This window comes from Lacerta agilis, chromosome 1 (genome assembly GCF_009819535.1).
Source record: "Lacerta agilis isolate rLacAgi1 chromosome 1, rLacAgi1.pri, whole genome shotgun sequence".
Taxonomy (NCBI): domain Eukaryota; kingdom Metazoa; phylum Chordata; class Lepidosauria; order Squamata; family Lacertidae; genus Lacerta; species Lacerta agilis.
The window spans coordinates 132,361,887-132,388,008 of NC_046312.1; the positions used below are offsets into that span (position 1 = coordinate 132,361,887).

Genomic DNA, 26,122 nt, shown 5'->3' on the forward strand with positions numbered 1-26,122 from the left:
ACAGCCACCTTTTCTGCTTGCATTGATCTATGGATAAGAATTTTCCCCACACACCACTTCATACTGCCACCAGTTTCAGCAGATATTAGTAGCCAGCAAACTGAGATGGCACCTTCATGAGATCCTTTCCTAGTTTATAGTCCCCATTTACATATTCATAAGGTGAAAGACAAAACTCTCGCCCATTATTTGTGCACAGACTAAACAGCCTTATTTCATTTATGTGCCTAAGAGACGCATCATCCGACTCTTAGGTTTCTTTCAAGTCCTTGATAGGTTCGAGGCAGCTCCTCCTACCTCTTTCTCAAGATCCGGAGAACAGAGCCCTCTTCCTCCAGTGACTCATGCAGGACTCTTTCTGGGGCCTTAATGGCTCTTCAGCGCTTGGGCTGTGATGCCACACAAAGCCGTAGCCAGTGACCTCTGCAACCGCCATGCTCAGCCAAAGAGGGGCATTTTAACCCCTGTGCTGTGCAGTGGAAATGGGGGGGGGGGGTGAGAGGCAAGAGCAGCCAGGCAAGGAGCGGGAAGGTAGGTCGGTCTTTAATTAAAGGGTCCTCATTGTCCCCGCAGGGCTCTTAGCTGCAAGAGGAAGTGTCCAAGTACCTTAATGCTTTGATTGGGATAATGCTTCACTCAAGGCAGCTGCGACAAAGGCAGCACCTCAGCAGGCAAGTGAAGAGCTCCCATTAGAGACACGAGAAGCTCTTCATGCTGCCCTGCGGAGCATCTGTGCCCAGTGGGGAGAATTTTTATGAGGGGCAACTTCTCTTTTCTGCTCAGGACAATGCCAGGTGGCTGAGAAGAAACCAGATCATTATGGAGATGGAGGACTGCAGAGGGGTGGGGGGAATAGGATTTATACCATGTGAATTCACACTTTTGAAATACATATTCAGCATGTTGCCACAGCATTCAAGTCTTGACTTTCTACATGCACCATCACCACCACCTGCATATTAATTGGACATTTCAGTGATTGCACTGCAAGCTTCATGCTGAACTGAGTTGAGAACTGAGGAATATGCGCACCCCACCCCCAGTCAAAAAAATATTCGAATTATGATGATTTCAGATTTAGGAAGCCCAGGGCAAGGTAGTCATTTCTGCTGCCTTGAATTCAGTACAGTACTGAAGCCACTATCATATTCCTGTTCGGATTGTCACTTCTGAATTTCAAGCAGCATTGTCAAGGATTACTTACTCGCTGGAGGTCTCCACTGTGCTGGCCCCACCCCACCCCCAGGCAAAAAATGGTCTCTCTCATTAAAGAATGTTTTTGTAGCAGTCCTGAGTTCCACAGGTCATTAGCCCATGAGACTCTGCCTATCTAATAAGGCTCATGTTTCTGGGGCCAGCTGGCCCACGAGGCAGACAGAAGCAGCCACTTTGGGCGGAGGAAGCCCTTGGGAGTGCCACCCCACACATGCTCCCTCCCTGCTCCTGCCGCTACCAGCATTGCATGGTGGCAGCTTCGGGGAACAGCCACTGCAACAGTGGCACCTTCTCATTTCACCTCAGGTGGTGAAATGGGACAGGCTGCCCCTGCTATTTCCCCAAAGGTGTGCCTGCTCTCTCAGAAGAAAGGAACCCTGTGTCGGCCCATTGCTCTATCCACCTCAGCACTGACTGCACCGACCAGCTGCAGCAGGGCTCTTCCCAGTCTCAGCTGAGCCGGAGCAGAGCCAGCCCACCCAGGAGGGGAGGTGAAGCACCTGCCTCAGGCAGTGGAAGTGCAGGAGGCAGCACCCCACCCCCTTGTGCCTTGCGGGACACCTCAGTCCTTGCTGACTTCAGCGACGGGGCGGGTGTTGCGGTGGCATGGAAATGATGGGGCGAGGGACAGAACATTTCCGTTTTGCATCAGGCAGTAAAACGTGATTTTGCCTGACTTGGAGATACCCAAGATGGAACCTGGGACCTTCCGCCTGTGAAGCCTGTGCTCTGCCACTGAGAGACGTCTCTTCCCGCCGGGAGGGCACTTGGAGGGGCAGACATGCCCAGGGAGCGGGGCTTTTGCCCAGCCGCATGGCTCATGGCGGACAGTGCCTCCCCAAGTGAAGCCTATTTTATCAGTCCCTTTCCTTTCAAGCCCCTTTCCTCCCCAACCTCACCAATTTGGGCAGACACCAACAGGAACACCAGAAAGTAGAGTTGCCACTTTTTAATCCGGGAGATTATAAACAATGTAGCCAGCAAGCATATCAGTTCAGCAAAATGACTGTATCACAGAGCTCATCAAGTACAGTCAGGCGAAGAGAGGCGCATCATACATGGCAGTGCTTAAGGATGAAGTTGGATGATGCGCTACTACTGCCCAGGGGTCCTTGTCATTGTGCATAATGCAGTTTTCACTGTCAGGGTAGCAAAACAATATAGATACCGTACATTGGACATTTCTCCATAATTGTGTACTTTTGGAATTGAAACAGCACACAGATCAGCCACACAGGGAACATAGTCCAAATGTATCCATAAGCTTCCTGCTTGTCCTGGAGTGCTCCCAAGAGAAGATCAGGCTGTGACCATTATGAAGGGGTGGCTCTCTCATAGAGAGGGGGGAACAGTTGCCAAAGAGAAAGCTGGGCTGGCCGTGCAGATGCACAGCAGGCGTTGGCATTTGCCCTCCTTCCAGTGGGGCTGCAGAGGGTTCGGGGCTGAGTGATGGGGGTGAAGGCCTGCAGGCACCCTGTGTGCAGTGGAAACGATGGGGCTCTGAAAGCAAACCCTTCGTCTACATTCCCCCCATCCTTTAGCACGGAGGCCACTGTGGGAAATGGAATGCTGGACCGGCCAGGCTCTTGCTATCTTCACCCTTGGGAGGCATGCTGTCAATAATGTTACACCCAAAACTTACCTTGGGTACAAGGAGTTGCTCCCCAGGCAGAGCATCATTTCCTGACAGGAATGGGATTGGGGTTACCAGTCCAAGTACTAACAGAAAACGTGACCCTGTGTGCCCCACTGTGCAGAGGATTCTGGGACTGCCAGTCCTGGTCCCAAGCCTAGCAGGGGGGGGACGGACGGGGACGAGCCCAGCGGGAGTACCCACTCGCTGCCCAGATAATTGATATGCCTGCAGGATCCAGGTAAGAGAAGGATCCAGATAAGCAGGAGTTTGCTTGCCTCAATCCTGCTCATATGTATTTGAAGAGGAGTGTTCACTTTTATAAACGAAATGAAAATCCCATCTCAGAGGCACTCTTAATTGCCTGGCCCAGAGGGAAACAGAAGTCTATAACCTCAGTTTCAGGTTTAGGAGGATGTGATATGAAGATGAAACTTGAATCGGGCATTGATTCCTTTTGCCTCTCTTTTCTGTTGTTCCACAGGTGTCTTAGGAACCTGTGCCATTTACTACAAGGATGGATCATTGGGACTGTACATGCAGCTTCTGCTCTCGGATCCTGCTGGGATCCCTAACACAGTTCATGGCTGCTCTGTTCACAACTGCTGTTCATTCAGCTGGCTGGTGTTCAGACTCTGGCTGAGAAGGATTCTGTCCACAAATGAGCAATTTGCTGGCAGAACTGAGTAGGTGCTAATGTTTTAATTTAGACACATCTCGTCATGTGGTTTGGATGATGGGGATGTAAATGTTGTCGGGATTGTATGTGCATCCTCACATGGCCCTGTACAAAGGATGCGCAACCTCAATTCTGCATGATTACATTGGTCCAAAGCCTCCCCAAGTTAGGTCTGCACAGGGCTGCCATACATCCAGAACTTCCTGGACACAGACAGGATTTGGCAGTGTCCAGGCAGAAATAGCTGATAAGTCTGGGGAGTGTAGATTTAGGTGAATTTTCTTTAAAATAGCTCAAAAAATTCTTCTTCTTTTTTGAGATATTCCAAAAAAAGCTCAACAAGTTTTGTGTCCAGATTTTCACTTTTTGAAATATGGCAACTCTAGGTCTGCATCATCTCAAAAGACTTCCTTCCTGAGAATGAACGGGGGATGGGTTTTTTTTTTTTTTTTTTTTTGCTAAATCACTAAATCACAGGATACTAAACATGCTAAGTAAAGCTAAATATCTGTGGGATGGCTGGAGAAAGGCCAAGTTGGGAGATGAGGATTTCCCAAGGAACAACCCTGCTGGTGCTTGTACATGGCAATTAGTTAGTGGGCACAAGCTACATGGACCTGCCCCCCCCCCCATTTCTGAGGTCAACCTCAGGGTTGGGACCAAGGGCAAAAAGAGAAACAGCATCTCAGCAGGCATGTCTGCGCTACATGATGAGTGCTAATTTGATATACGATTGCTGAACAACTAATGTATGCACAGAAAGCAATTAAAATTAGTGTAGGCAAATGATGAAGGTGGAAAGCAAGAGAACCCCCAAATAGATTACGGTGGGTTTGCCTAAATATGCTATCTTTGTTTTTCTGCTGGTTTGCAGATTTAAAAAAATAATCATATTTTTTAGATCTGATGTGGCGTTTGCCTATGAAGTTTGTATGTATTCATTTGTAGTTTGTCAACAGTGATTCATGAGCACATTTCTTATTTGTACAACTGTTTTTATGTACTTTGCTTGACTAACATTTCCTAAGCAGCTTTGCAATATTTCCACTTTGTAAGTCTGGATGAATACAAAAAGACAAGAGCCATCTCAATGAAACCCAGCTTTGAATGAGAAGGCTTCACACGGCATGCACATGTCAGGACTGTGGCTGCTGCACATTCAGAAAAAGATGCCTTTGGTGGCAATGAAGTCTGAAATGAATGCAATGAAGCACTGATCCAGATCTTGACGTCCAGCTTGTTACTGCAGTGTGCAGGGTCTCTGTAGGAGACGAATGATCATGTATAACAATGGCTATAGACATGTGAAACTCAGTGAAATCTGATATTACAATGGCTGAGAAATGGTAAAGAGCAGGTTAATTGCTGCTGGGTGTTTAATGACTGCCAGCAAAGTCACTGCTTGCGTTTGTCATTCAATATTGCAAAAAGGTTGTCTTTTCACTTTCATTTGTGAAAGTGCAACAGAAACAAAACATGCAATGTAAGTAAACTAGTAGAAGATCTATAAATAAATTAAGAAAACCTTACAAGCTGATGATTTTTCAGAATTTATTTTGTATGCTACTCTGCTCAGCTATCTGCAAGATTTTCCAGAGATCTCAACATGAAGCTGCTGGGCCCTCTAGCAAGACGAAACTGCCTGGTACAGACTTCAGCATCATCCTGAACACAACCAGGGAAGCAGAGCATGAATGGTGCACCCACCTTCGCATGTTTAAGAAGGGGCACTCTAGGATCTTCTGGAGGGGATTCTAGGATTACAATTAAAGATGTGCAAATTCGAGGTGGGATTGTACCTTGCAATTTTTTATGTTGAATTAATATTAGAGTCGCTGTCAAATTACAGAATATATTGGGGTCTACTGGCAAGGACGCGGGTGGCGCTGTGGGTTAAACCACAGAGCCTAGGGCTTGCCAATCAGAAGGTCGGTGGTTCAAATCCCCGCGACAGGGTGAGCTCCCATTTCTTGGTCCCAGCTCCTGCCAACCTAGCAGTTCGAAAGCAAAGTAGATAAAGTGCAGGTAGATAAATAGGTACCCCTCCAGCGGGAAGGTAAATGGCATTTCCATGCGCTGCTCTGGTTTGCCAGAAGTGGCTTAGTCTTGCTGGCCACATGACCTGGAAGCTGTACGCCCTCGGCCAATAAAGCAAGATGAGCGCCGCAACCCCAGAGTCGTCCGCGACTGGACCTAATGGTCAGGGGTCCCTTTACCTTTACTGGCAGGTTTGGAATTATGGCTCCTGGGGATTCATCTGGATGGATCAGATTTCCATTCCCCAGAGTCTTTTTTTTTGTTGTTGCCAGATTTGATCTGGGCTTATTGGCAATGCTAGGCCTGGGCAGAGACCTTGGAGCTGGGTGCCCTGGTCAGCTCAACTCCTGCTCTAGGTGGTAGAAAATACTGCTGTGTCTTTGAAATGCAGCAATGAGCGCCTGAGAGGGGGGGGGATAATGAGGGATATTTCGGATGTTCAAAACACTAATTTTAGTTTACGTTCAGATACAAAGAAAAATTACTTCTGTTCATCTGAGTAATTTCTGAATTGGATGTTTGTGTGTTTGTAGGAGGCACTAGCCTATCTCAAATGTCTACTAATTACCCCTTTCACTAGCATCTCACCATTTTGTCTTCCGGGTATCTACATTTCTGAAAATCTTTTAGCCCAACCCCACAAGCTGCAGATGAACAACATGAAAGATCTCATGAGAAAAAAAGCTCTTGCTTTTAGATGAAGATGAAAGTCGCCTTTCACAGAGTGATCTAGAGAGCCTGGCTCAAGTTCAGTGCTATGACACTAAAGCTGTTCATTCAGAGGGGCAGAATGAGACTCGGAAACAATAAAACCGGGCAGGATTGACAAAGAAGCCATTAGAAACCCAAAGGAATGCAACTTTTTGCATTTTGTGCTAATGTAGCCCCTCAAAAGGAAAAGCGTTCACAAAGACGCCAGGCACACACTCCTCCATTTTAAAATTACACTTGAATCTTTCCTTGTCCTTCATGTGTTACAACCAGGCACATATTGGCCAAAACTATCAATATGGGTCCATAGACTCTTGGAATCAGAGATGGAAATGCCTCATTAATCACTGCATGGAGATGGTAACAGCTTAGAGCAGAGTTTTAGCAATGGCAAAAACCATTTGTTTGGCAAATGCTTTTCAGTTTAAGAAGAATAACATTCCTACCTAGGCTAATGGATCTGGCAAAGCTGAAAATTTATAGAGCTCATTTACCCAGAAGGAAGTCCTACGGAGTTTGATAGATGTATTAGATGTGTTTAAGATTAGATTCTTAGTTATTTTACTCATATGTGGTCATGGGAAGTTGGAGAACCCTTGAGCTCTGACATGCAAATGCCTGAAAATAACAGGCTGGCATTAAGTTCAACAGTTTGCTTGAAACACAATATATGTAACATGCATGGAGTGAGGATCTGCACGAACCATTTTGTAAACATACTAAACAGCCAGTCACTCTTCAAAAGTAAGTCCTGCGGGTTTCAAGTGGGGCTTCGCTCACAGTAAGTATTGTTAGGATTTCAGCTTTTAGGGTGAAACTAGATGTGCCACTAAGATACAATCTAAATCAATCTAAATTAGATGGGCCACTAAGATACAATCTAAATCAAATTCCTTATGAATACACAGTTGAAGTGAAGAACAGGTTCAAGGATTTAGATTTGGTGGATAGAGTACCTGAAGAACTGTGGATGGAGGCTCGTAACATTATACAGGAGACAGCAACGAAAACCATCCCAATGAAAAAGAAATGCAAGAAAGCAAAGTGGCTGACCAATGAGGCCTTACAAATAGCGGGGGAGAGAAGACAAGCAAAATGCGAAGGAGATTGTGAAAGATACAGGAAATTGAATGCAGATTTCCAAAGAATAGCAAGGAGAGACAAGAGGGCCTTTCTAAACGAGCAATGCAAAGAAATAGAGGAAAATAACAGAATGGGAAAAACCAGAGATTTATTCAAGAAAATTGGAGATATGAAAGGAACATTTCGTACAAAGATTACCACAATTAAGGACAAAAGTGGAAAGGACCTAACAGAAGCAGAAGACATCAAGAAGAGGTGGCAAGAATACACAGAGGAATTATACCAGAAAGATATGGAGGTCTCATACACCCCAGGAAATGTGGTTGCTGACCTTGAGCCAGACATCCTGGAGAGTGAAGTCAAATGGGCCTTAGAAAGCCTTGCTAACAACAAGGCCAGTGGAAGTGATGATATTCCAGCTGAACTATTTAAAATTTTAAAAGAGGATGCTGTTAAGGTGCTACACTCAATATGCCAGCAAGTTTGGAAAACTCAGCAGTGGCCAGAGGATTGGAGAAGATCAGTCTACATCCCAATCCCAAAGAAGGGCAGTGCCAAAGAATGCTCCAACTACCGCACAATAGCACTCATTTCACACGCTAGCAAGGTTATGCTTAAAATTCTACAAGGCAGGCTTAAGCAGTATGTGGACCGAGAACTCCCAGAAGTGCAAGCTGGATTTCGAAGGGGCAGAGGAACCAGAGACCAAATTGCAAACATGCGCTGGATTATGGAGAAAGCCAGAGAGTTCCAGAAAAACATCTACTTCTGCTTCATTGATTATGCAAAAGCATTTGACTGTGTCGACCACAGCAAACTATGGCAAGTTCTTAAAGAAATGGGAGTGCCGGATCACCTCATTTGCCTCCTGAGAAATCTCTATGTGGGACAAGAAGCTACAGTTAGAACTGGATATGGAACAACTGATTGGTTCAAAATTGGGAAAGGAGTACGACAAGGCTGTATATTGTCTCCCTGCTTATTTAACTTATATGCAGAATACATCATGCGAAAGGCTGGACTGGATGAATCCCCAAACGGAATTAAGATTGCCGGAAAAAATATCAACAACCTCAGATATGCTGATGATACTACCTTGATGGCAGAAAGTGAGGAAGAATTGAAGAACCTTTTAATGAGGGTGAAAGAAGAGAGCGCAAAATATGGTCTGAAGCTCAACATCAAAAAAACTAAGATCATGGCCACTGGTCCCATCACCTCCTGGCAAATAGAAGGGGAAGAAATGGAGGCAGTGAGAGATTTCACTTTCTTGGGTTCCATGATCACTGCAGATGGTGACAGCAGTCACGAAATCAGAAGACGCCTGCTTCTTGGGAGAAAAGCAATGACAAACCTAGACAGCATCTTAAAAAGCAAAGACATCACCTTGCCGACAAAGGTCCGTATAGTTAAAGCTATGGTTTTCCCAGTAGTAATGTACGGAAGTGAGAGCTGGACCATAAAGAAGGCTGATCGCCGTAGAATTGATGCTTTTGAATTATGGTGCTGGAGGAGACTCTTGAGAGTCCCATGGACTGCAAAAAGATCAAACCTATCCATTCTCAAAGAAATCAGCCCTGAGTGCTCACTAGAAGTACAGATCCTGAAGTTGAGGCTCCAGTACTTTGGCCACCTCATGAGAAGAGAAGACTCCCTAGAAAAGACCCTGATGCTGGGAAAGATGGAGGGCACAAGGAGAAGGGGACGACAGAGGATGAGATGGTTGGACAGTGTTCTTGAAGCTACTAACATGAGTTTGGCCAAACTGCGAGAGGCAGTGAAGGATAGGCGTGCCTGGCGTACTCTGGTCCATGGGGTCACGAAGAGTCGGACACGACTGAACGACTGAACAACAACAACAACAAGATGTGGTATCAAGAAGCCAGCGATCAGAGATTCCACTTGGTATTTCAAAGTGGAATAGCAGTTCTGGGGAGGCCCTGGATCCAAGTGGGGCTGCAACACAGGACAATGGATGTGATTCCAGAGTGAGTGCCAGGAACCACCAAGATGGTTTCTTTGCGCTTAAGCCGGCCTCTTGGGTGAGAGAGGGAGTTCTGGGGGATAGTGACCTGGCGAGAGCACGGCACACAGGAGGCAGACTGAAGCAACCACCTTGGATGGCCGAATCCCTTGGGGTGGTGCCCCACCTGCCCCTGCCACGGCCCCCAGAGGATTGGTGGCAGCTAATGGCAAGATCTCATAGAACTGAGGCAGTGAAAATGGACACCCCTGGAGCATGGAACCCATTCATGGATACATATGCCGGATGCTTGGTGGATGGTAATGCATTTTTGAGCTCTCTTGTTGCAGGACTTGGGGAGGGGGGGGCAACCAGTAACAGCTCCATCTGCCTGGGTCAGAGGGAGTTCAGGGGACTGCTGTTATTAGGGTCTTGGGGGTGGTGAGGTATAGAATGGGGGGTAGGCAATAATTCCATAGAAGAGTGGAGACACTTGACACTTGCTGCCCCTGCTCAGCCTCCTGCCCCCAACCGAGACTGGAGTAGCCATGTTGGTCTGCTCTCCCATCTGGTGGTGCTGTTACTTAATGCCAGCTCAGTCCGCAATAGAACAGATCTGATCGTGGCTGATCTGGTGTGCATGACAGAGACCTAGCTAGGTGAGCTCAGGGTGGGTGGGTGACCTTACCCAGCTTTGCCCACCTGGATATTCAGTGCAGCACCAGTCAATTTTGGAGGAGCAAGGAGGGAGCACGGCAGTGATCCATAAAACCCCCACCATTCTCACCAGGAGGCCAGTCCATCTGGGAGCTTGACACGAGGGTTTGTATTTGGATGTTGGGAAGCAGAGACAGAACAGGGATCTTGTTCTGTCCACCCAGTGGACCAACTGCCTCCTGGCTGAGCTGGCAGAGGCGGTCTTCAGTGCGGTGTTGGAGAACCCCAGGGCATTTGTTCTGGGGGACTTTGGTATCCATGCCGATGCCTCGTCTGGGCCAGCTCAAGACTTCATGGCCACCAGGACAACCGTGGAGTTGTCTCAATGCACCACACACCCAAAACATACTGTGGGTCATACCCTAGACCTGTCTTTTTGCTACAGAGGGCATTGGACAGGATCCAGTGATCAGAGGGGTACCCCAAGGAGGAAGGGTGGGAAATAAATTCAATGAATACATAAATAAAATTAAGCAAACCCTCTTCCTTCCTTCTGTTCTAATCATGAAACTAGGGCTCTCCCTCAAAGCTGCTGCCTCTGCCCTACATGGTACCTGCCTGGCTTGCCCCAATGGGACCAAAACTGGGGAAATTCAGTGGAGGGAAAGAATAAATGCAAATACCCCAGGGCCATAGACCCCCAGGGCTGCTATCCAAACACTATGAGACATGTTCATAAATCTCCCAATGCCACATCTTGTGTTATTTGTTAGTAGGACTTAAGGGTGGATTTACAAAACCTTACTGCCCACATGGTGATCTCGAATATCATCCACCCCCCTTGCAGAATCATCATCTCCATGCAATCATATGGGCAATTTCACCGGAGACTGCAATCATCACCTGCAAGAGGCACAATTAGGCGGTTCGAATCCACCCCAAGACCTGCATTATAGCAACTAGCTAGATGAGTTAGGCTGATCATGCCAGAAGGCAGGTTAGTTTAGATGCACGAAGACTACATTCCATAAAATATAACAAGCAGAAGGAAAAGAAAGCCAAATGCAAGGAAGACCATACCTTCTTGTCATCAGTAGGCAGGTCATCGCTAGACGAGCTTATTCCTGGTATGGACCCTTCCTGCTTCATTCTGCCCTCCTTCTCCTCCTCTTCTTCGTCAGAAGAAACAGCTTTGTCACTGATGTTACTTGCCAGCTCTTCTAGTTTCTTCCTCAGTTCCTTCTCTTCTATGCTAGGATCAGTAGGGGACTCAGGAGCTGGAGGCTAGCAACAAACAAACACATACAGAGACAGACCAGCAATACTCAGTTTACTTCAGCCATCTAGTTCATACTTCAATGTGCCTATCAGGACCAACCCAAGACATTTTCCCACCTGAGCAGAACAAGAACATGGTACCTCGCCTAGTATTCAGAGGTAGACTGTCCCTGAACCTGGGGGTTCTATTGCTTTTCCTAGTGAGGCCGACTAGGCAGGCAAGTGAGCAGCTTGGCTGCCCAGCTGAGGGGGCCTCTAGGTGTCAGGCTGCCGCTTGCTCACTTGTCCACCTGCCCACCTCCATGCATCCCTCCCCTGGCCAGTCTGCCTTGGAGAGCTTTTGTCCCTGTCCAAGCCCCATGCCTTGCCTGCCCACCCACCTGACTTCCCATGGCAAGTTCTGAACTTTCATTTATTTGTTCTCGCCCACCCCGCCACGGAGTCAGTGGCAGCCTCTTTAGAAAGCACCACAAGGTGAAAATGATGAGCTCTAAAGCCTGGAAACAATGACTAACCAACATTCATCATTTCAAACAGCAAACCCCCTCCCCCATATTTACAAGCTCCTATCTATGGAAAGTTTCGCATCCTGAGCCATGTTGGGAGAAAGTTTTCCTTTGTTGATAAATTATAATCTGCAGAGACCAAGGTCTTCTTCTGGCCTTCATAAATACATGACTATGTGGCATAGCCACCACAGAGTGAGCTCTCTTGTTATGTGACTGCAATGACAGCCAGTGCAAGCATGCTCATTGGGCTCACGTGTTTCCCTTTTGCAGAAAAGAAAGAAAGAAAGAAAGAAAGAAAGTCCAGCTTTTTGCCTTCACTGAACATTTAACTCGGTGGTGTGGAAATGAAGAAGAACCACACCCTGCCACCTGCCCATTAAGTAGTTTCAATGTGGAGACATAAAATAGGGAGTTATGTTGTCTTCCACTTATACATTAAATGGGCAGCATAGCTGCTGTTGAAAAAATCACAAAAAACCCAGTGTCAAATACCTATTAAAAGCACAGAGAAAAGTTACACTTGCAGCAGCTGCAGCCTTCTTGGGTGCTGGCTCTGTCACGCACAACGTCCCCAAGGCAGTTCCCCCTCCCAAGCCCCTCACTCCACATGACACGGCCAATGCATGCCTTTTCACCTGGTGTAAAGGTTTGGAGCACGCAGCACATGCGATTAGTGTTTGGCAGCAACCAACCTGTCTGTGCACCATATGCAGCAGCAGGCCTAAGTGGGTGAGGAAACCTGCTACACTCAGGGCTTTTCCCCCAGCCACAACTCTCTGGAACTGAGTTCCAGCACCTTTGCCATTCTAAGAAAATAAGGGAGGCATTCGTGGTGAGTTTCAGCACCTCTTTTTCTAGAAAAAGAGCATTGTTTGCAACAATATTCACACAGTTAAGTGTTTTCAGCTGAAAGCATTATTATGTCACTGCTGGTATTTGTTGTGTCAGGGCAAGTTCTTGGAAAGGAGAGTGCTCCATGATGAATTCTGTAAGAGGTGATCAGCTTCCAACACATGGTGCTTTCTCAGGATGGGAAACTAATGTTTGCTGGGTTTTCTGATCTTCTTATTTTTCCATTTTGCCAACGGATGGTTGACATGGACCACAGTGAGGTGTGTGAGGACCAGACAAATGGAGGAAGAAGGAGATGAACTATTCACCCATTCTTCCCCAAAAGGAAGTGAATGCTAGTCTTCTCTGGTGGCCACAATATCCCAAACACTCCCTTTATGATATAATAGGATGGACAACCTCGGGGGGGGGGAAGTCCTCTTTCCTGAGTTTACCTCATCTGGGTCAACCAGAATCTTTTCCTCAAGACGGTTCAGCATGCGCTCCACAGCCGACATGCGTTTGTTCAGTTCAAGAATCTAAGAGAAAGGAAAGACGACAGCATAGGATGGAGCCCACCACCACCAGAGTCTTCTTAGCAGCTAAAGAGAAAGTGCAGAATAGCTTCTGCCACCTTTGCCCAGAGATGGAGAAATCAATAGATCTGCAGTCCCAGCCAGTGCAATAAAACAAAAGCAAAAACAGCAGCACAGCTAATTTTAATCCATTAAAAAATAACAAGACAAGCCTTCTAATATTACCAGAATAACCCAAATGAGTTTGTTTTTTAAGATGATAAATGTGAGTTATTTCCCCCCCCCCTGTTTTTTGCACTTGCAGACTGTCCATGTGAACTGATACACTATGTACTAAGACTGGGAGGCCTTGATTTAAGTTCCAGATCAGTTATAAACTTTAACTTGTTCCCCTTTTGCTAAATGGGAAAAAGGTTTTTGCGAAGATAAATAAAGTGAGTAATATAAATTTATTCACACCGTAAATGTGCAGTGGAAATTACTGGATTCAACAGTGCCAGATTATTTATAAGGTAATCTTTTTTAGGCTTTTAACGCAAGGGTTCAACACTCAAGTTCCCAAAAGCTACACATCTGTTACCCCAATCAAGGCAAATGTGGCAAAGGAGAAAGCTGCTCTATGGTTTGTGGCTTCCATGTGTTTTATTTCATTTCTCAAATTGCCCAGCCCTCTTTGCTTTCCCTAACACCCCTGCTACAAAGGAGCAATATACAGTTGGTGGATCAGGAAATTAGTATTTTATATAACAACAAAATTCTGGGACGGCGACTTTAAGAGCAGGAGAGTAGTAGCAATTTGGGGGGAAATATACATTGTAGTTTGCTATATCAGATTACGACCATTTTGTGTTACCATATTCTTCCCAGGATCACCATGAAAACAATGCTTACATAGCGCAAGTCCAGCTGTGGAAGAACTGCATCTTTCATTAATACAGACTTTCATGCATGATGCTTAAGGGGAGAATGAAGGAATCATAAGGACTTGGACTTGTTCCATTGGAAGGTGAACAATAAAGTTTTTTATTTGTTAAGTGGGAAGGGAGCAATGTCCAGATTGTGCAAGTTTAGCTGCCTTCCCCAATAACTTCCAAAGTTTGAGTTTTATATGAAGTTTGAATTCAGGTCTCTCCTTCTCAAGATGGGGGGGGGGGCAGGAGACAAAAGAGGGAGGGAGCTGCCACCTGTGAGGATAACTTCCTCTGTTGGCCTGGGGCTCAAGCAGACAGCAAATAACACCATGTTATATTTTTCTGTGTTTTTATATTGTAAGCCGCTCTGGGATACTTGTATGAAGGGTGCTTATTGTTATTATTCTTAGTGTCATCAATGTAATTGATAATTCATACTTATGTGCCAATGCCTTGTCTAACTTGTGAGGAAACATAATTCTCCTCTCTTTCGTTCTGTTTCTGTTGCTTTGCTTTTTAAAAATGAAATGAGGAAGGGGTGGCTTTTTGTGGTTGCAGCCCAACCGTGAGCCTCCCTCCACCAAATCTGTTTGCCCAGATGACCCCCTGCTCTCTTTGCCCCCCCCCCCCACTTTGTGAACTGATTCATTTGCATTGGTTAAAACGGCTTGAAGGGCACATTCACTGCTGCCTATGTATTTCTTCATTCTTTTTATTTATAACTAAAATAATGTATATATTATTATTCTATGATGATGAATACCTGAGACCTGCGGGTGTAGGGTGGTATATAAATTTCAATAATAATAATAAAAGAAGAAGAAGAAGAAGAAGAAGAAGAAGAAGAAGAAGAAGAAGAAGAAGAAGAAAAGAAGAAGAAGAAGACCATAGACACCCTGAGTTCTTTTATAGTAGGGCTTCTTATGCTTCTTATGCTTTTGTGATTAATTGCCTCATTTTTTATTAATTCCCTCATGAATAATTTTTTACCATATGGATCTGCATAGCAGATTAAAGCACACTGGGAAAGATGATTGTAAAATTGGATAGGGTCAAAGTAATGCTGTAATCCATATCCTTAATTGAAAATATTTTCTAGTGGATCTTAATATGCAGCCTGGCAATGTTTCATGAAATTCTGAAGTGAGTTTTCAGCAACCGAGTCCAGCTAGAAGCAAGCACAACATTGATCAAGCCTTTTGACAAATCAACCAGATGAAGCTGGCAATCTCTCAGACGGAAAACCAGAGAAACAAATACTTTGTAAAGTCTAGCACAAGAGACTTTGTGGCAGATCAAAGGGCATCAGAAATATGGGTTCTCTCTGCCATGGTTCCAGTTTAGGGTTTGCTGGCTGTAATTTCTCTAAGCCCTTTCCAGGGCTGAATGAAGACCAGAGACATCTCCCCTTGTGGGTTGGGAGAGGAGGGGAGGGCAGGGGAGGGGAGGGGGGGGCAGAGGGAACGGGTGGTCCGTGCTGGTGGGGATCTTTTGGGATGGGCCGGTTCCTCCTCCATCTGCTGTGGGAAATGACAGTCATGGGGCTGAAACTCCTCTGTAGTTCAGCTTGTGTCAGAATATTCTAGTCACCTAAGTTTGGCCACTAATTTTTAAAAGCTCTTTTTCAGTTTTCAATTAAAGCAAATGAGCTTATGAGAAGTGCTTCCCTTCCTTCCTTCCTATCCCAGCTTTCCTCCAAAGACACGGTCCTTTTCCCTGTTCATATAAGGGTCATTCACACAGCCCTCCTCATGCGCACGGAGGCCGCATCCCCTGAGGTTCATGTGGTGCAAGAAGGAGAGTTGCGGGTTTGTGAGGAGTGTTGGCACACCCAGCCCTTCGCCCTTCAAGTTGGCACCCCAATGTTGAATTGCTGAGAGGAGGGAAAATGGAAAACCAGTTGGGAGAGGAAAAGGAATGGCGTATCCTGGGAAAGGACAGAGGAAGAGACGCACAGGGATGCGAAGGAGAGAAGAGAGAAACGATGCGTTGTCTGGATAGGTCATCTCCTGGCACATAATGCTGGTGGACTCCTGCTCCAAGAGCCCATTCTTAGGTAGCCAAAAGGGCCGCACCCACAAACAAGTGGCAGGTATTGGGAGTTTGGGGAAAACCCAAGGTTTGCACAAGTTTAAAAAATTTCCGACAGAAAGCTTTGGGGGGGGGGACCCATCAAATGAGATGACTGAGGACAGAATGCTGTTTGGGGAGCAGAAATGACACTGAGTATATCTGAAAAACAAAAGACTGATCCGCTGGACCGAAGCACCTGAGCACTCCATGCAGCAACATTTTGTCGGAAGCTCCTCATGCAATTCTGAAGTGCAGAAGCCAACTCCTAGGGGCTGAGGTCCCTTTGCCCCCCAGTAAAATAGTTGAGAGGGGCACATCCCAAGTTGATGGGCACTGCCATTCAAATGGTGCGCATGCACCATGTCTTGTGATCAATTATGTGGAGCGAGGCTTACCTGCCCCCCCCCCCATTTTAATCAAGTTGGCACCCTGTAAGCATCTCTGAGCATCTTAATGACTAACAGATGCCTAAACCTGCTTGCCTGTGCATTGAGATCCGCAGGAGAGGCGCCTTACGCTGTTTTGCTGTGATTACACAAGATACAGCTGGCATCGCCATTGTTTAGCTTTCATTACCAGCTTCTCCTTCAGAGGATGGATGTGGCTGCTAAATGTTTTTTGCATGAGTGTGTTGTGATTCGGGTAATGGCTGTTTGCATTGCAGTTTATTGTTTGCAAGTTGTTGCAAACCACTTCAAGGGCTATGCCGGGGAGCTGCATAATAAGGGGGATAAAACAAACGGTCAAATTCCAGAGTCTGCCACGTGAGTCCACTGCAGCAAATATAGCAAAGGCTAAGGTTGGTATCTGGTTGGTGTCCCTTCACAGAATCCTAGTATCTTTGAGTTGGAAGGGACCCTGAGGGTCATCTAGTCCAACCCCTGCCAATGCAGGAATCTCAGCAAAAGCATCCATGACAGGTGGCCATCCAGCCTCTGCTTAAAAGCCTCCAAGGACGGAGAGCCCAGATGCATCCATCAGTGGAAGGGGGGAGGCCATTTTGGTGACTGTCCCTCCACCTGCATCCCAGTTCCCCATGAAATCTGCTGGATTGGAGCCCCCCCCCCCCAAGAGCAGACTGGGAGGAAGAGGCTGCAGGGGATTCAGTGTCATGTGGAGGTGGCTAACAAAATTATTTACAATTTCCTAGTTTTAAGGGACTACCTGGGGGTTGTTTAAGCATTACCCGAGAAGGTTGGTTAGTTAAAATTTAAGTTTGGCAAATATTTGTTTAGGCAATCTAAAGTAAGGCTGTTTCTCCTACTGCAGTTTAAATTTTAAAGTATATAAAAATTTTGCCAGACAACAAAACAAAATGCACATTCCCTGTGAGCAATGACAGAAAATCAGATGAATTTTTATTGTCTACACTGAAACACTTCAGAACTTTGAGTCTGATATTCTATTTTTTCCCTTGGAGCAGAAACAAAATTTCAAACACAGTGGAATTTCCTGTAGGAATGAAATTCTATTCTGGAGTTGGTTCTAACTGAAACCCTGCTCAGACCCGCTCTTGGGCTCTGCTTCCACTTAAATCCTCGCATAGGTCAAAGGGACTGCAGGGCTCTCCAGAGCGCAGAATCTGCCCCCCCCCCCCGACTGTGAACATGGCAGGAATAATAGGGTTACACTCACCTTATCTCTTATATCACGGCCAAGACTAAGCCACTTAGGTAGCCAGGATAATTGGATTACCCCCTTAGCTCAGCGCAATTCATTAGAGCTCAGTATTTGAATCTCTGTAGCTAAAGAAAGCTTGGCTCTTTCCTAATAAATCCCAATTGTGAGGCTTAACGAGTTCATGACGAAAGCAGACTACAAACATTCGGGACTAAAGCACGGCATTTCTGACACTATGCTATATCTGTATAAACAATGCTGTATCCTCTCTGCTAAAACAATCTCAATGCTAAGAATCTTAATATCTTAGGGCAATGCTATTGCCAAAAACATTCCTCTTAAGATGTGTTCTGTTTAAAGGCTAATAATAATATATATGACAAAAATAACACCAAATTAAGTTCAGCCTGGATAGCTCAGTTGGTTAGAGGGTGGTGCTGATAATACCAAGGTTGCAGGTTCGATCCCTGCATGGAAGGGACAGCTGCATATTCCTGCATTGAAGGGAGATAGACTAAGATGTTCCTCAGAGTCCCTTCCAATTCTATGATTCTGTGAAAATGAAATTTGTTTCCGTGCCTTGCATTTGCATATTGTGAATTCCTGCTGTAGTTTCTTGAAGAATTGTGTGTGTTTCTGTTATTAAATCCAAACTACTAACAGCTTTGGCTATAATGTCAGTAATTCAGACCCAAATACCTCTTTTTAGGCACATCCAAGCACTGGGGCAGGCCTGGCTGAGGGCACAAGTCCCTTTCAAATGCCTCATCCTTTCCAAAAGGAGTTTGCCACATGGCATGGTGTGTGTGGCTTGAACGGGAAGAAATAACTACACACTTTTCTGGGTCATGGCCAGAATTTGCATTTGAGGTGGTTCTGGTGGTGTGTATTCAAGACAATACAAGAACCCTTTCCATAATTCAAATCCGGGTCAAGTGTGGGAGTCTAATCTAAAGCAGACAAGAAGCTGGCCAGCATCTGCTCTGGACTGAAAAATGTTTCCAGTTGTCATTGCTGGGAAGTGAAGTTGCGAGAAGGTACAGGCATGAATCCTGGCATATGGGGAATGTCCGTTGTGAAAGACTATTTGCTCTTTACACAGCGAAACACTCTGACTGAGATCTACAAAAGTACAAAATGAGCTTTTCAGTAACTGAGATTACTGATTATAGAGGACCACCATATAGTAGCTACTTTGATAAAAACAAATCCAGACAAGAGAAGATCTAAGAGTTATGGAATAGAAGTACGGTAGCTCTAATTTGCTCATTTTTTTTTGTTACAAACACTAAATGCTTATTGTATCTGAGTATAATTAACTTTGTGCAGAATCAACATGTGTTTTCCCAAGTAGCTCAAATGTCTTGGGTAAAGAGAAATAATAAATCTCATTTTACAGAGAAAAATAACAACTCAGTTGCATCAGTCAGACTAGCAGGTGACAAGTCACTGTGACCAAGCTCTGCCGTGATTTGGACACTTGGAGGAAGCACTGAAGAGAGTTCTTGATGCTTAGATGCCCCACTTCAAGATTTGTTCCTGATCCCAGAGCCCTGGCGAGATCAATTTCAAGATGCCTAGTGTGGGGGAAGCCATTGGCAGCCAACAGAAAACCATAAAAGGCTGTGAAACTGATGGCTTTCCAAAGGTGGGAATGTCTGTAAAAATCAATGACGCCAAAAGAAAAGAAGAGCCAAATTGTTAGAGGAAAGATAAGCTGCAGTGTGTTTCTCAGTAAGAAAAGGAACTAAGATGGAAGGGCCTGTTCCTTGGTATTCGTTACTTAGCATTCAGTGGTAGAATATGAGACAACATGTTGCTGCTTCATTTCTAGGAAAGTAGAAGCAAAAGAGAGCCATAACATCTCTGCTTCACGGGTGAAAATATAGCTGAACAGGGCAAAACACAGCCCCAACTTCTGCGAATCTCTCCATCCCAATACACTCTAAATCTGAGGTGGTGAAAGCTGAGCCAAGGGTCTGGCCCAGCCAAGGACCTCACTGATTTTGCTGGTGGTGGCAAAAATGAAAAAATAAATAAATAAAGTAGACGTGTCGGTATGGCGGGCAGAGAAAGCCCAGAGGCCAGATGGGGATTGGGAACAAAGTCCCCCTCATCAGTTGAGTACGGAGAGGGAACTGTTGCCAGAGCAGCTGAAGGTGGAGAGCTGGGTGTGTGTGAGAGGAGGGAAGAAAGGGAAAGAGGGAAAGAGAAAGAGAAAGAGAAAGAGAAAGAGAAAGAGAAAGAGAAAGAGAAAGAGAAAGAGAAAGAGAAGAGAAGAGAAGAGAAGAGAAGAGAGAGAGAGAGAGAGAGAGAGAGAGAGAGAGTTGTGTGTAGGTGTAAGTATAATGGTTTAATTGACTCTGAAATTGAGAATGTCTAACTGTATCTTGCTAACATTGGAGATTTGCCATGGCTGCATCCTGAGAGCCCTCTGAGCTCTAACTAGTTGATAATTAACTGAGTGTTTAACTTTGATGAAGGCATTCAATTGCAAATTCTCCATCTTGGAAGAGTTGTGGCTGTTTCCCTTTGTTTCCAGGCTCAGTGGGAGAAGTGTAAATGACTCTCACACAGGAGCTCAGGATAATGGAACCTGTGTGTGTGTGTGTGTGTGTGTGTGAGAGAGAGAGAGAGAGAGAGAGAGAGAGAGAGAGAGAGAGCTCTGTTTGTCAGCTCTGGTTGTAAGTTATTTTATTTCTAAGAAGATGAACCTATGCCTTGGACGGGCATATGTCTTATGGTATTATGTAGGTGTATCTTGGATGTTTTTTGTACTTGTTTTGAAGACGTTCTGGTTAGTAATGCTTTGAACAATATTTGTGGGTCTGGAGAATGTTTTATTCCAAAAGGAGTCGGGTTTTTGTGCATCCAGTTGCTTCATGCTGTGCAATATTAATATCTGCAATAAGGTGACCACACCAAATGTCGCCCCTGAGCCACCAGAGGGCTGTCCAATGATGAGTGTGGCACTCAGGCCAAAAAAAGGTAACCCACCAGCTCTAAATAGCAAAGGGGATCAGGATTGGGACCATGGCATATTGTGGATTAATCCCACCATAGTCAAGACAACTCCCACTGGTACAATGTTAACTGTTAGAGATGTTACAGGTGGGTAGCCGTGTTGGTCTGCCATAGTCGAAACAAAATAGAAAATTCTTTCCAGTAGCACCTTAGAGACCAACTGTGTTTGTTCTTGGTATGAGCTTTCGTGTGTTAGAGATGTGAGGTACTTTCCCTGGTCCTTGGCCCCAGAATTCAGTTCACACTGGGCTTAAACTCCCAGGTGTCTTCATGGCTTTTCTGAACTCCAGATTCCAGTTCAGAACTTGGAAGCAATTGTGGATAAGCATTACGATGTACACCTTTAATGTGCATTCAAACAAATGAATAAGACGCTATGCTGGAACTGGTCTCAAGTTTTCACAGTGTGAAACAGAACTGAGTCTCAAGTAAAACCTTCATTGAGATTTGAATGTCTGAATGAATTGAATTGCTTGGTAGTAAATTGGAAAAATAATTAAAAATTCACAGCCTCCAATAACTTCAGCTATAAACAGTTGGATTCAAGGGGAAATGTTTTTGGAGGAGAGAATCTGGCTTCTCATGTCACTTGCAGACAAATAATTAAAGGACCTGGGTAGGCACTTTCAACGCTCTCAGTTGCGGGAGTGTAAATGAATTGGGGTTCTGCAGTTCACCCCATCCATCCACACAAGGACCCTGACAATGGGCCAGATCCTTACCAGGAAGTGCTTCATGGGCCAAATTTGATAAATGGGAAGGGCCACTCACCTGTCAAAATCCCTGTTACTCAAAACTTAAAGGGGAGCAGGGAGGAGGCTTGTAAAAAAAAATGTTTTTACAAAAGACCAATGAATCTACTGGTCTGGAACACCAGTGCAAGTAATTCCTTTTTAATCTTATCAAGCTATTTTCGGACAATGGGGTAAAAACCTATTTTGCCCAAATTGTATAGCCATAGTTTCGGGTTTTTTTTTTTTAATCAATGCATTTTTCTGAAACTATTTCTCCTTTCAGTTGTTCTGGAATGAGATAGAAAAGCTTTAAAAAGCCAATAAAAATAAGGAGAAAGAGAATGATGCAATGGGATGGAAGAACTGGGAAGCTTCAGATCAGTAGTTGCCCCCCTATGGTCTACAGGAAGAAAAAAAAAAGTCCTTAAGATTCTTGGTCTTGTTGCAGACACTTAGAACAACAATTGAAAGAGATCAGCTAGATCATGAATGCTTTCTCTAAATTGCACTTCTCATCTCCAGTTTGGGTGACAATCAGAACCAAGGTGGGTAAGTAACCTCCTGTGGTTTCATTAAGTGTGGTGCTACATTTCTACTTGCAGCTTTTCAGAGACGGATAAAGCAGCATTGAACCTGCAGGTAAGATTTCAAGCAGTTTACAACTCATCAACAGGGGTTGTTCTGTTTTGTGCTCCAAAAGAAATCCATTGAATCCTATACATTTAAAACACATGCCTTTGAACTAAAATTCAACCAATTAATGAACATAAAATGCAACAAGATTAACAGTGGGTGAATGGGATAGCTCTACAGCCTATAACTTCATGTCCATTTATGAATGTTTTAACATAAGATGCTCTGTGAAAACCTTTTTAGACTCATCAAAGAGGAAGGGAAGTAAGTTTCTTGTTTTGCAGCATGCTTTCTCTAAAACCTTGAACATGAAAAATATAAAAACATTTCGTTGGGCAGGCATTTGACTCTTGCAATCTTGTGTTCTCTCTGTGTTTCTAGTTTGCTCCTGGACACAGATTCTTACTCTGAGCCAAGAGTCGCCCCTAAACCCCAGCTCTTGCCTTACTTCAGGGGCAGACGCCTCGAAGGAAGGTGTCCAATTCCTTATTTACCTGATTTCCAGGTGGATTTATGTTTTCCTGGGATGAGGCCCGGCTCCTGCGTTTTGTGTGGTGGGGCTGATAGACAAGGGTCTTCTGCACTCCCTCCATGTCTTCCTCGGAAGTGTCCAGATCAGCTGAGTACTGGGATGGATGCTGCTCATTCCAGGGGCGGCCTTTGGGAACAGAACAAGGCTGGGATTCAGAGCAATAGACTCAAAACTCAAATCTTGTGTTTCAGGGCAATCTGAGCGAGATTACTAATTTCTGAAACTTTCTGGAAGAAGTTTCAATTTATTCACTTTGGCTTCAGATATGTTTACAAAAAAGGGGACAAAATAAATAATAATAATAATAATAATAATAATAATAATAATAATAATAATAATAATAATAAACTGTATTTATTCATTCCCCGCCCATCTGGCTGGGTTTTCCCAGCCACTCTGGGCGGCTCCCAACAGAATTAAAAGCACAATAAAACATCAAACATTAAAAACTTCCCTAAAGAAATCAAAAGATGGAAGCAAATTAATTGCAGGGAATAGAATATTTCTATAGCCAGGTGCCAGTTTTCAACCCAGAAAAAACAAAATGTGTGAAAAGTGTGTCCATTGTTTTAGGGGCAAACTAGATGAAAGAGATATGTGATCAGATTACCTGTTTCTTTAAATGTTTGCAAGAGTGAGGACAGGCTTAACCCTGTCCTTGTGCTTTCCCATTTTCTGTGGCAATTTGACCTATTAAGAGAAAGTTTGTACCCCAAAGTTTTCTCTCATGGAGCAAAAAGCCACTTTGGGGATTGGGAGGCAGGATAACATTTATTGGGGAAACAGGGCTTAGAAAGAGATAAACCCTGCTATGCTGCGAAGCACGCAGTCCACCCACTGGGCAACGACTCCTCTCCATTTATGGCTCCCCAATGCCCCATGCTAAGAGGCAGGAGACCAGGCTCACAGAAACTCCCGCTGCCCTCAGTGGCTAGCCGCCTATGCAAAACTCTCCAAACAGATCCCGCTCTAGGGGACCCTTCTCAAGTTTGCTTAGATGCTGTGCAACTACAAGGGGAAGGCGGCTCTTGTCACCAGTTCTGGAGTTTTGGCCCTGTATTTTCAACAGTAGCTCAGCCCTGGTTTGTTGCCGGCCTTTAAACTCTGAGCAGCATTACCTAACCCACAAACGAGGAACACGCTGAGCAGCATTTGAGAGGCTGCAGGTGTCTAATCTTTGCACCATGCACTCTTCCGTTTTGTTACCTTGTTAAGAGAAACCACATTAGGGATAATTTAGTTTCCAATAATCACATTTTCCAGATATTTATAGTAACTGTAAAGCACTGAACCCTGTGGCACAACAAAACCTTCCGAGAGTAACCGGACTGGGATCCATTTCCATAGACAATTTGACAATAAGTTCACTTAAAATGCAAACCTCTGATGGGCAACGCAAGACAAGAAAGAAGAGCTACCTTCGCCCTGCTGCATGGCATTCTGCACCTTGCCAAAAGGCGTAAATCAACGTGCCACCCCCAAGTGCCAAGAAAGAAGGTCTTCCATCTGCCAGAACTGTAGGCTGTTGGCGATGGCTTGGGCCTATGCTGTTGGAGTGTCTGTGTGATGAATTCATTCCAACTGCCCTTCTAGAAATGCACTCCAGACCAAGAGCTTATTGTGTGGCCCAACTTGCCTTGTCTGTACCATTTATGACTGGAAGACTGAATTGCATGCACTGCCACAGGAGGGGTGTTTGTGTATAGACCTGCAACAATTGCTGGTGTGGCAGCCTCAAAGTTCTAGCCAGAGGGAGAGGGAGAGGGGAGGACTTGGGGTCTCTTCCAACTGGGCTTGGGGTCAGGCTTGGAGCTGGTTTGCTAGCATTCACCATTTCAGCCGGGGGGGGGGGGGGTGAGTCCCAGAGAGTGGGAAAGAGAAATGCAGGGAGTGGAGTTCTTTCACCTCACAGCTACCATCCCCACAATCCTAATCCCCCTCCAGCATACTTAGTGTATAAACTATCAGGGGCTTACCAATTCCCCTACCATTTATACTCCAGGTACCACTCCTTCTGTCATTGCTTCCTCTCCCCTCTGCAAAACAAAGTACTACTCAGCCTTACGTACAAGCCAGGAGACTCATAGGGCTTGGTGGATTGCTGCTTACTGCTGCTTTTTTTACATTATTTTAAATTTATTATTATCATTTTAATTTAGGGAGAGAAGTGCTCCCCCAAGTGTTTGGGTGCCACACCCTTATTTTTGGGAGGTCCCATTTCACTTGCAGACTGACAGGCCCTTAACCAGCCACTTTTGCTATTAGGAGGAATGATGCGAATTAAACAGCTCCTGTGCATAGGAAACATGATGCACGCTACCCGAAAGGCAGCTGCTCTTGTCATATCAGTTTAGGAATTTCTTTTCATGAAGGGAATATCATAAGACGCACCTAGTTTTTAGAGGAGGAAAGGGGGAAAGCCCTGCTTTTTTGAGGATCAGCTGAAAGTGGTGCAGCTTTTTTTGCTAAGGGAAAAGCCCAGTTTTTATGGGGTTCAACTCAAAGTGGTGCAGCTTTTCTTGCAAAGGGAAAAGCCCAGTTTTTATGGGGTTCAACTCACAGTTCTGCAGCTTCTAGTCCTACAGCCATTTCTACAGTTTCCAGACCGATAATCTAATCAGCCAGTCACATGTCGCTGGGGAAACAAACAGCCTCCCTCTGCATTCAACAATGGAGGCCAGGGCAAGGGGGGGGGCTGGAAAGGGAGCCTTATCTCTCTCCCCATCACTTGCTGAACAGCTGTTCAGTGGCTTCCTTTCAACACCCCCTTCTCTCTTTGTAAAAAAAAGAGCACGATCTGCTTTTGGTCCCTAGGCAATTCGGCTCCAGGGACCATGCATTCGCTCCATAAGATGCACAGACATGTCCCCTTACTTTTTAGGAGGAAAAAAGTGCGAAAAATACGGTATTTCATCATGCAGTTCCCCACAGTCTGAAGTATGGACAGCGCAGGGGCAGTTTTGGCCTGGGATGTGTGGCTTGTCCTTTATCCTGGGGGCCACCAATTTATCCCAGGCCTTGTGGCCCTGACACCTCCCTCTTCTTCGGCAAGCTCAGTGGCTGCCAGCGCAATGGAGGAATGGTTCACAGTAACAGTATAACCATTTCAAAATGCAATTTTAAAAAGAATATTCTAATTTTAAAAAATAAAAAGACCCCCTCCCCAGTGTAAACACACAAATAATACAAATTTGTTTCTCTTGCTCTAATTGATAATTTCAAGTAATCTCTGAAGTGCCTTCAGAAAGAGGCTTTAGTCTAATGTCTTTCCTTTTTACTTTAATATATTGATTATATATAATATTGGCAGGGTGGGGGTTCTTTTGTCCCCCCCCCCCACCATTTTGGCAGGGTGGCACTGAGGGTTTGCTGTTGCTAAACATCATTACAGAAATCATGTTTGACTCTTGGAGAACTATGTTATTCCTGGTCTTCTAGTCAAATGTATTTATGTAAATGAGAA

The 26,122-nt window shown here is 45.0% G+C and overlaps 1 protein-coding gene across 5 annotated transcripts in view; it reads right to left on the reverse strand.

The window, feature by feature from the left end:
- MLPH (melanophilin) overlaps positions 1-26,122 on the reverse strand; it is a 60,279-nt gene that overhangs the window by 15,943 nt on the left and 18,214 nt on the right. For 3 of the 5 annotated variants that reach the window (XR_004427974.1, XM_033172268.1, XM_033172251.1), the window contains 3 exons: positions 22,622-22,785; positions 13,052-13,135; positions 11,059-11,262 (listed from right to left, as the gene is read on the reverse strand). Coding sequence is in view for 4 of the 5 variants with exons in the window: in XM_033172268.1 (XP_033028159.1) it covers positions 11,059-11,262; positions 13,052-13,135; positions 22,622-22,785 (452 nt within the window). In the remaining variant the exon portion in view is untranslated. The remainder of the gene's footprint in view (positions 1-11,058; positions 11,263-13,051; positions 13,136-22,621; positions 22,786-26,122) is intronic. The other 2 variants (XM_033172281.1, XM_033172260.1) reach the window with 1 other exon arrangement.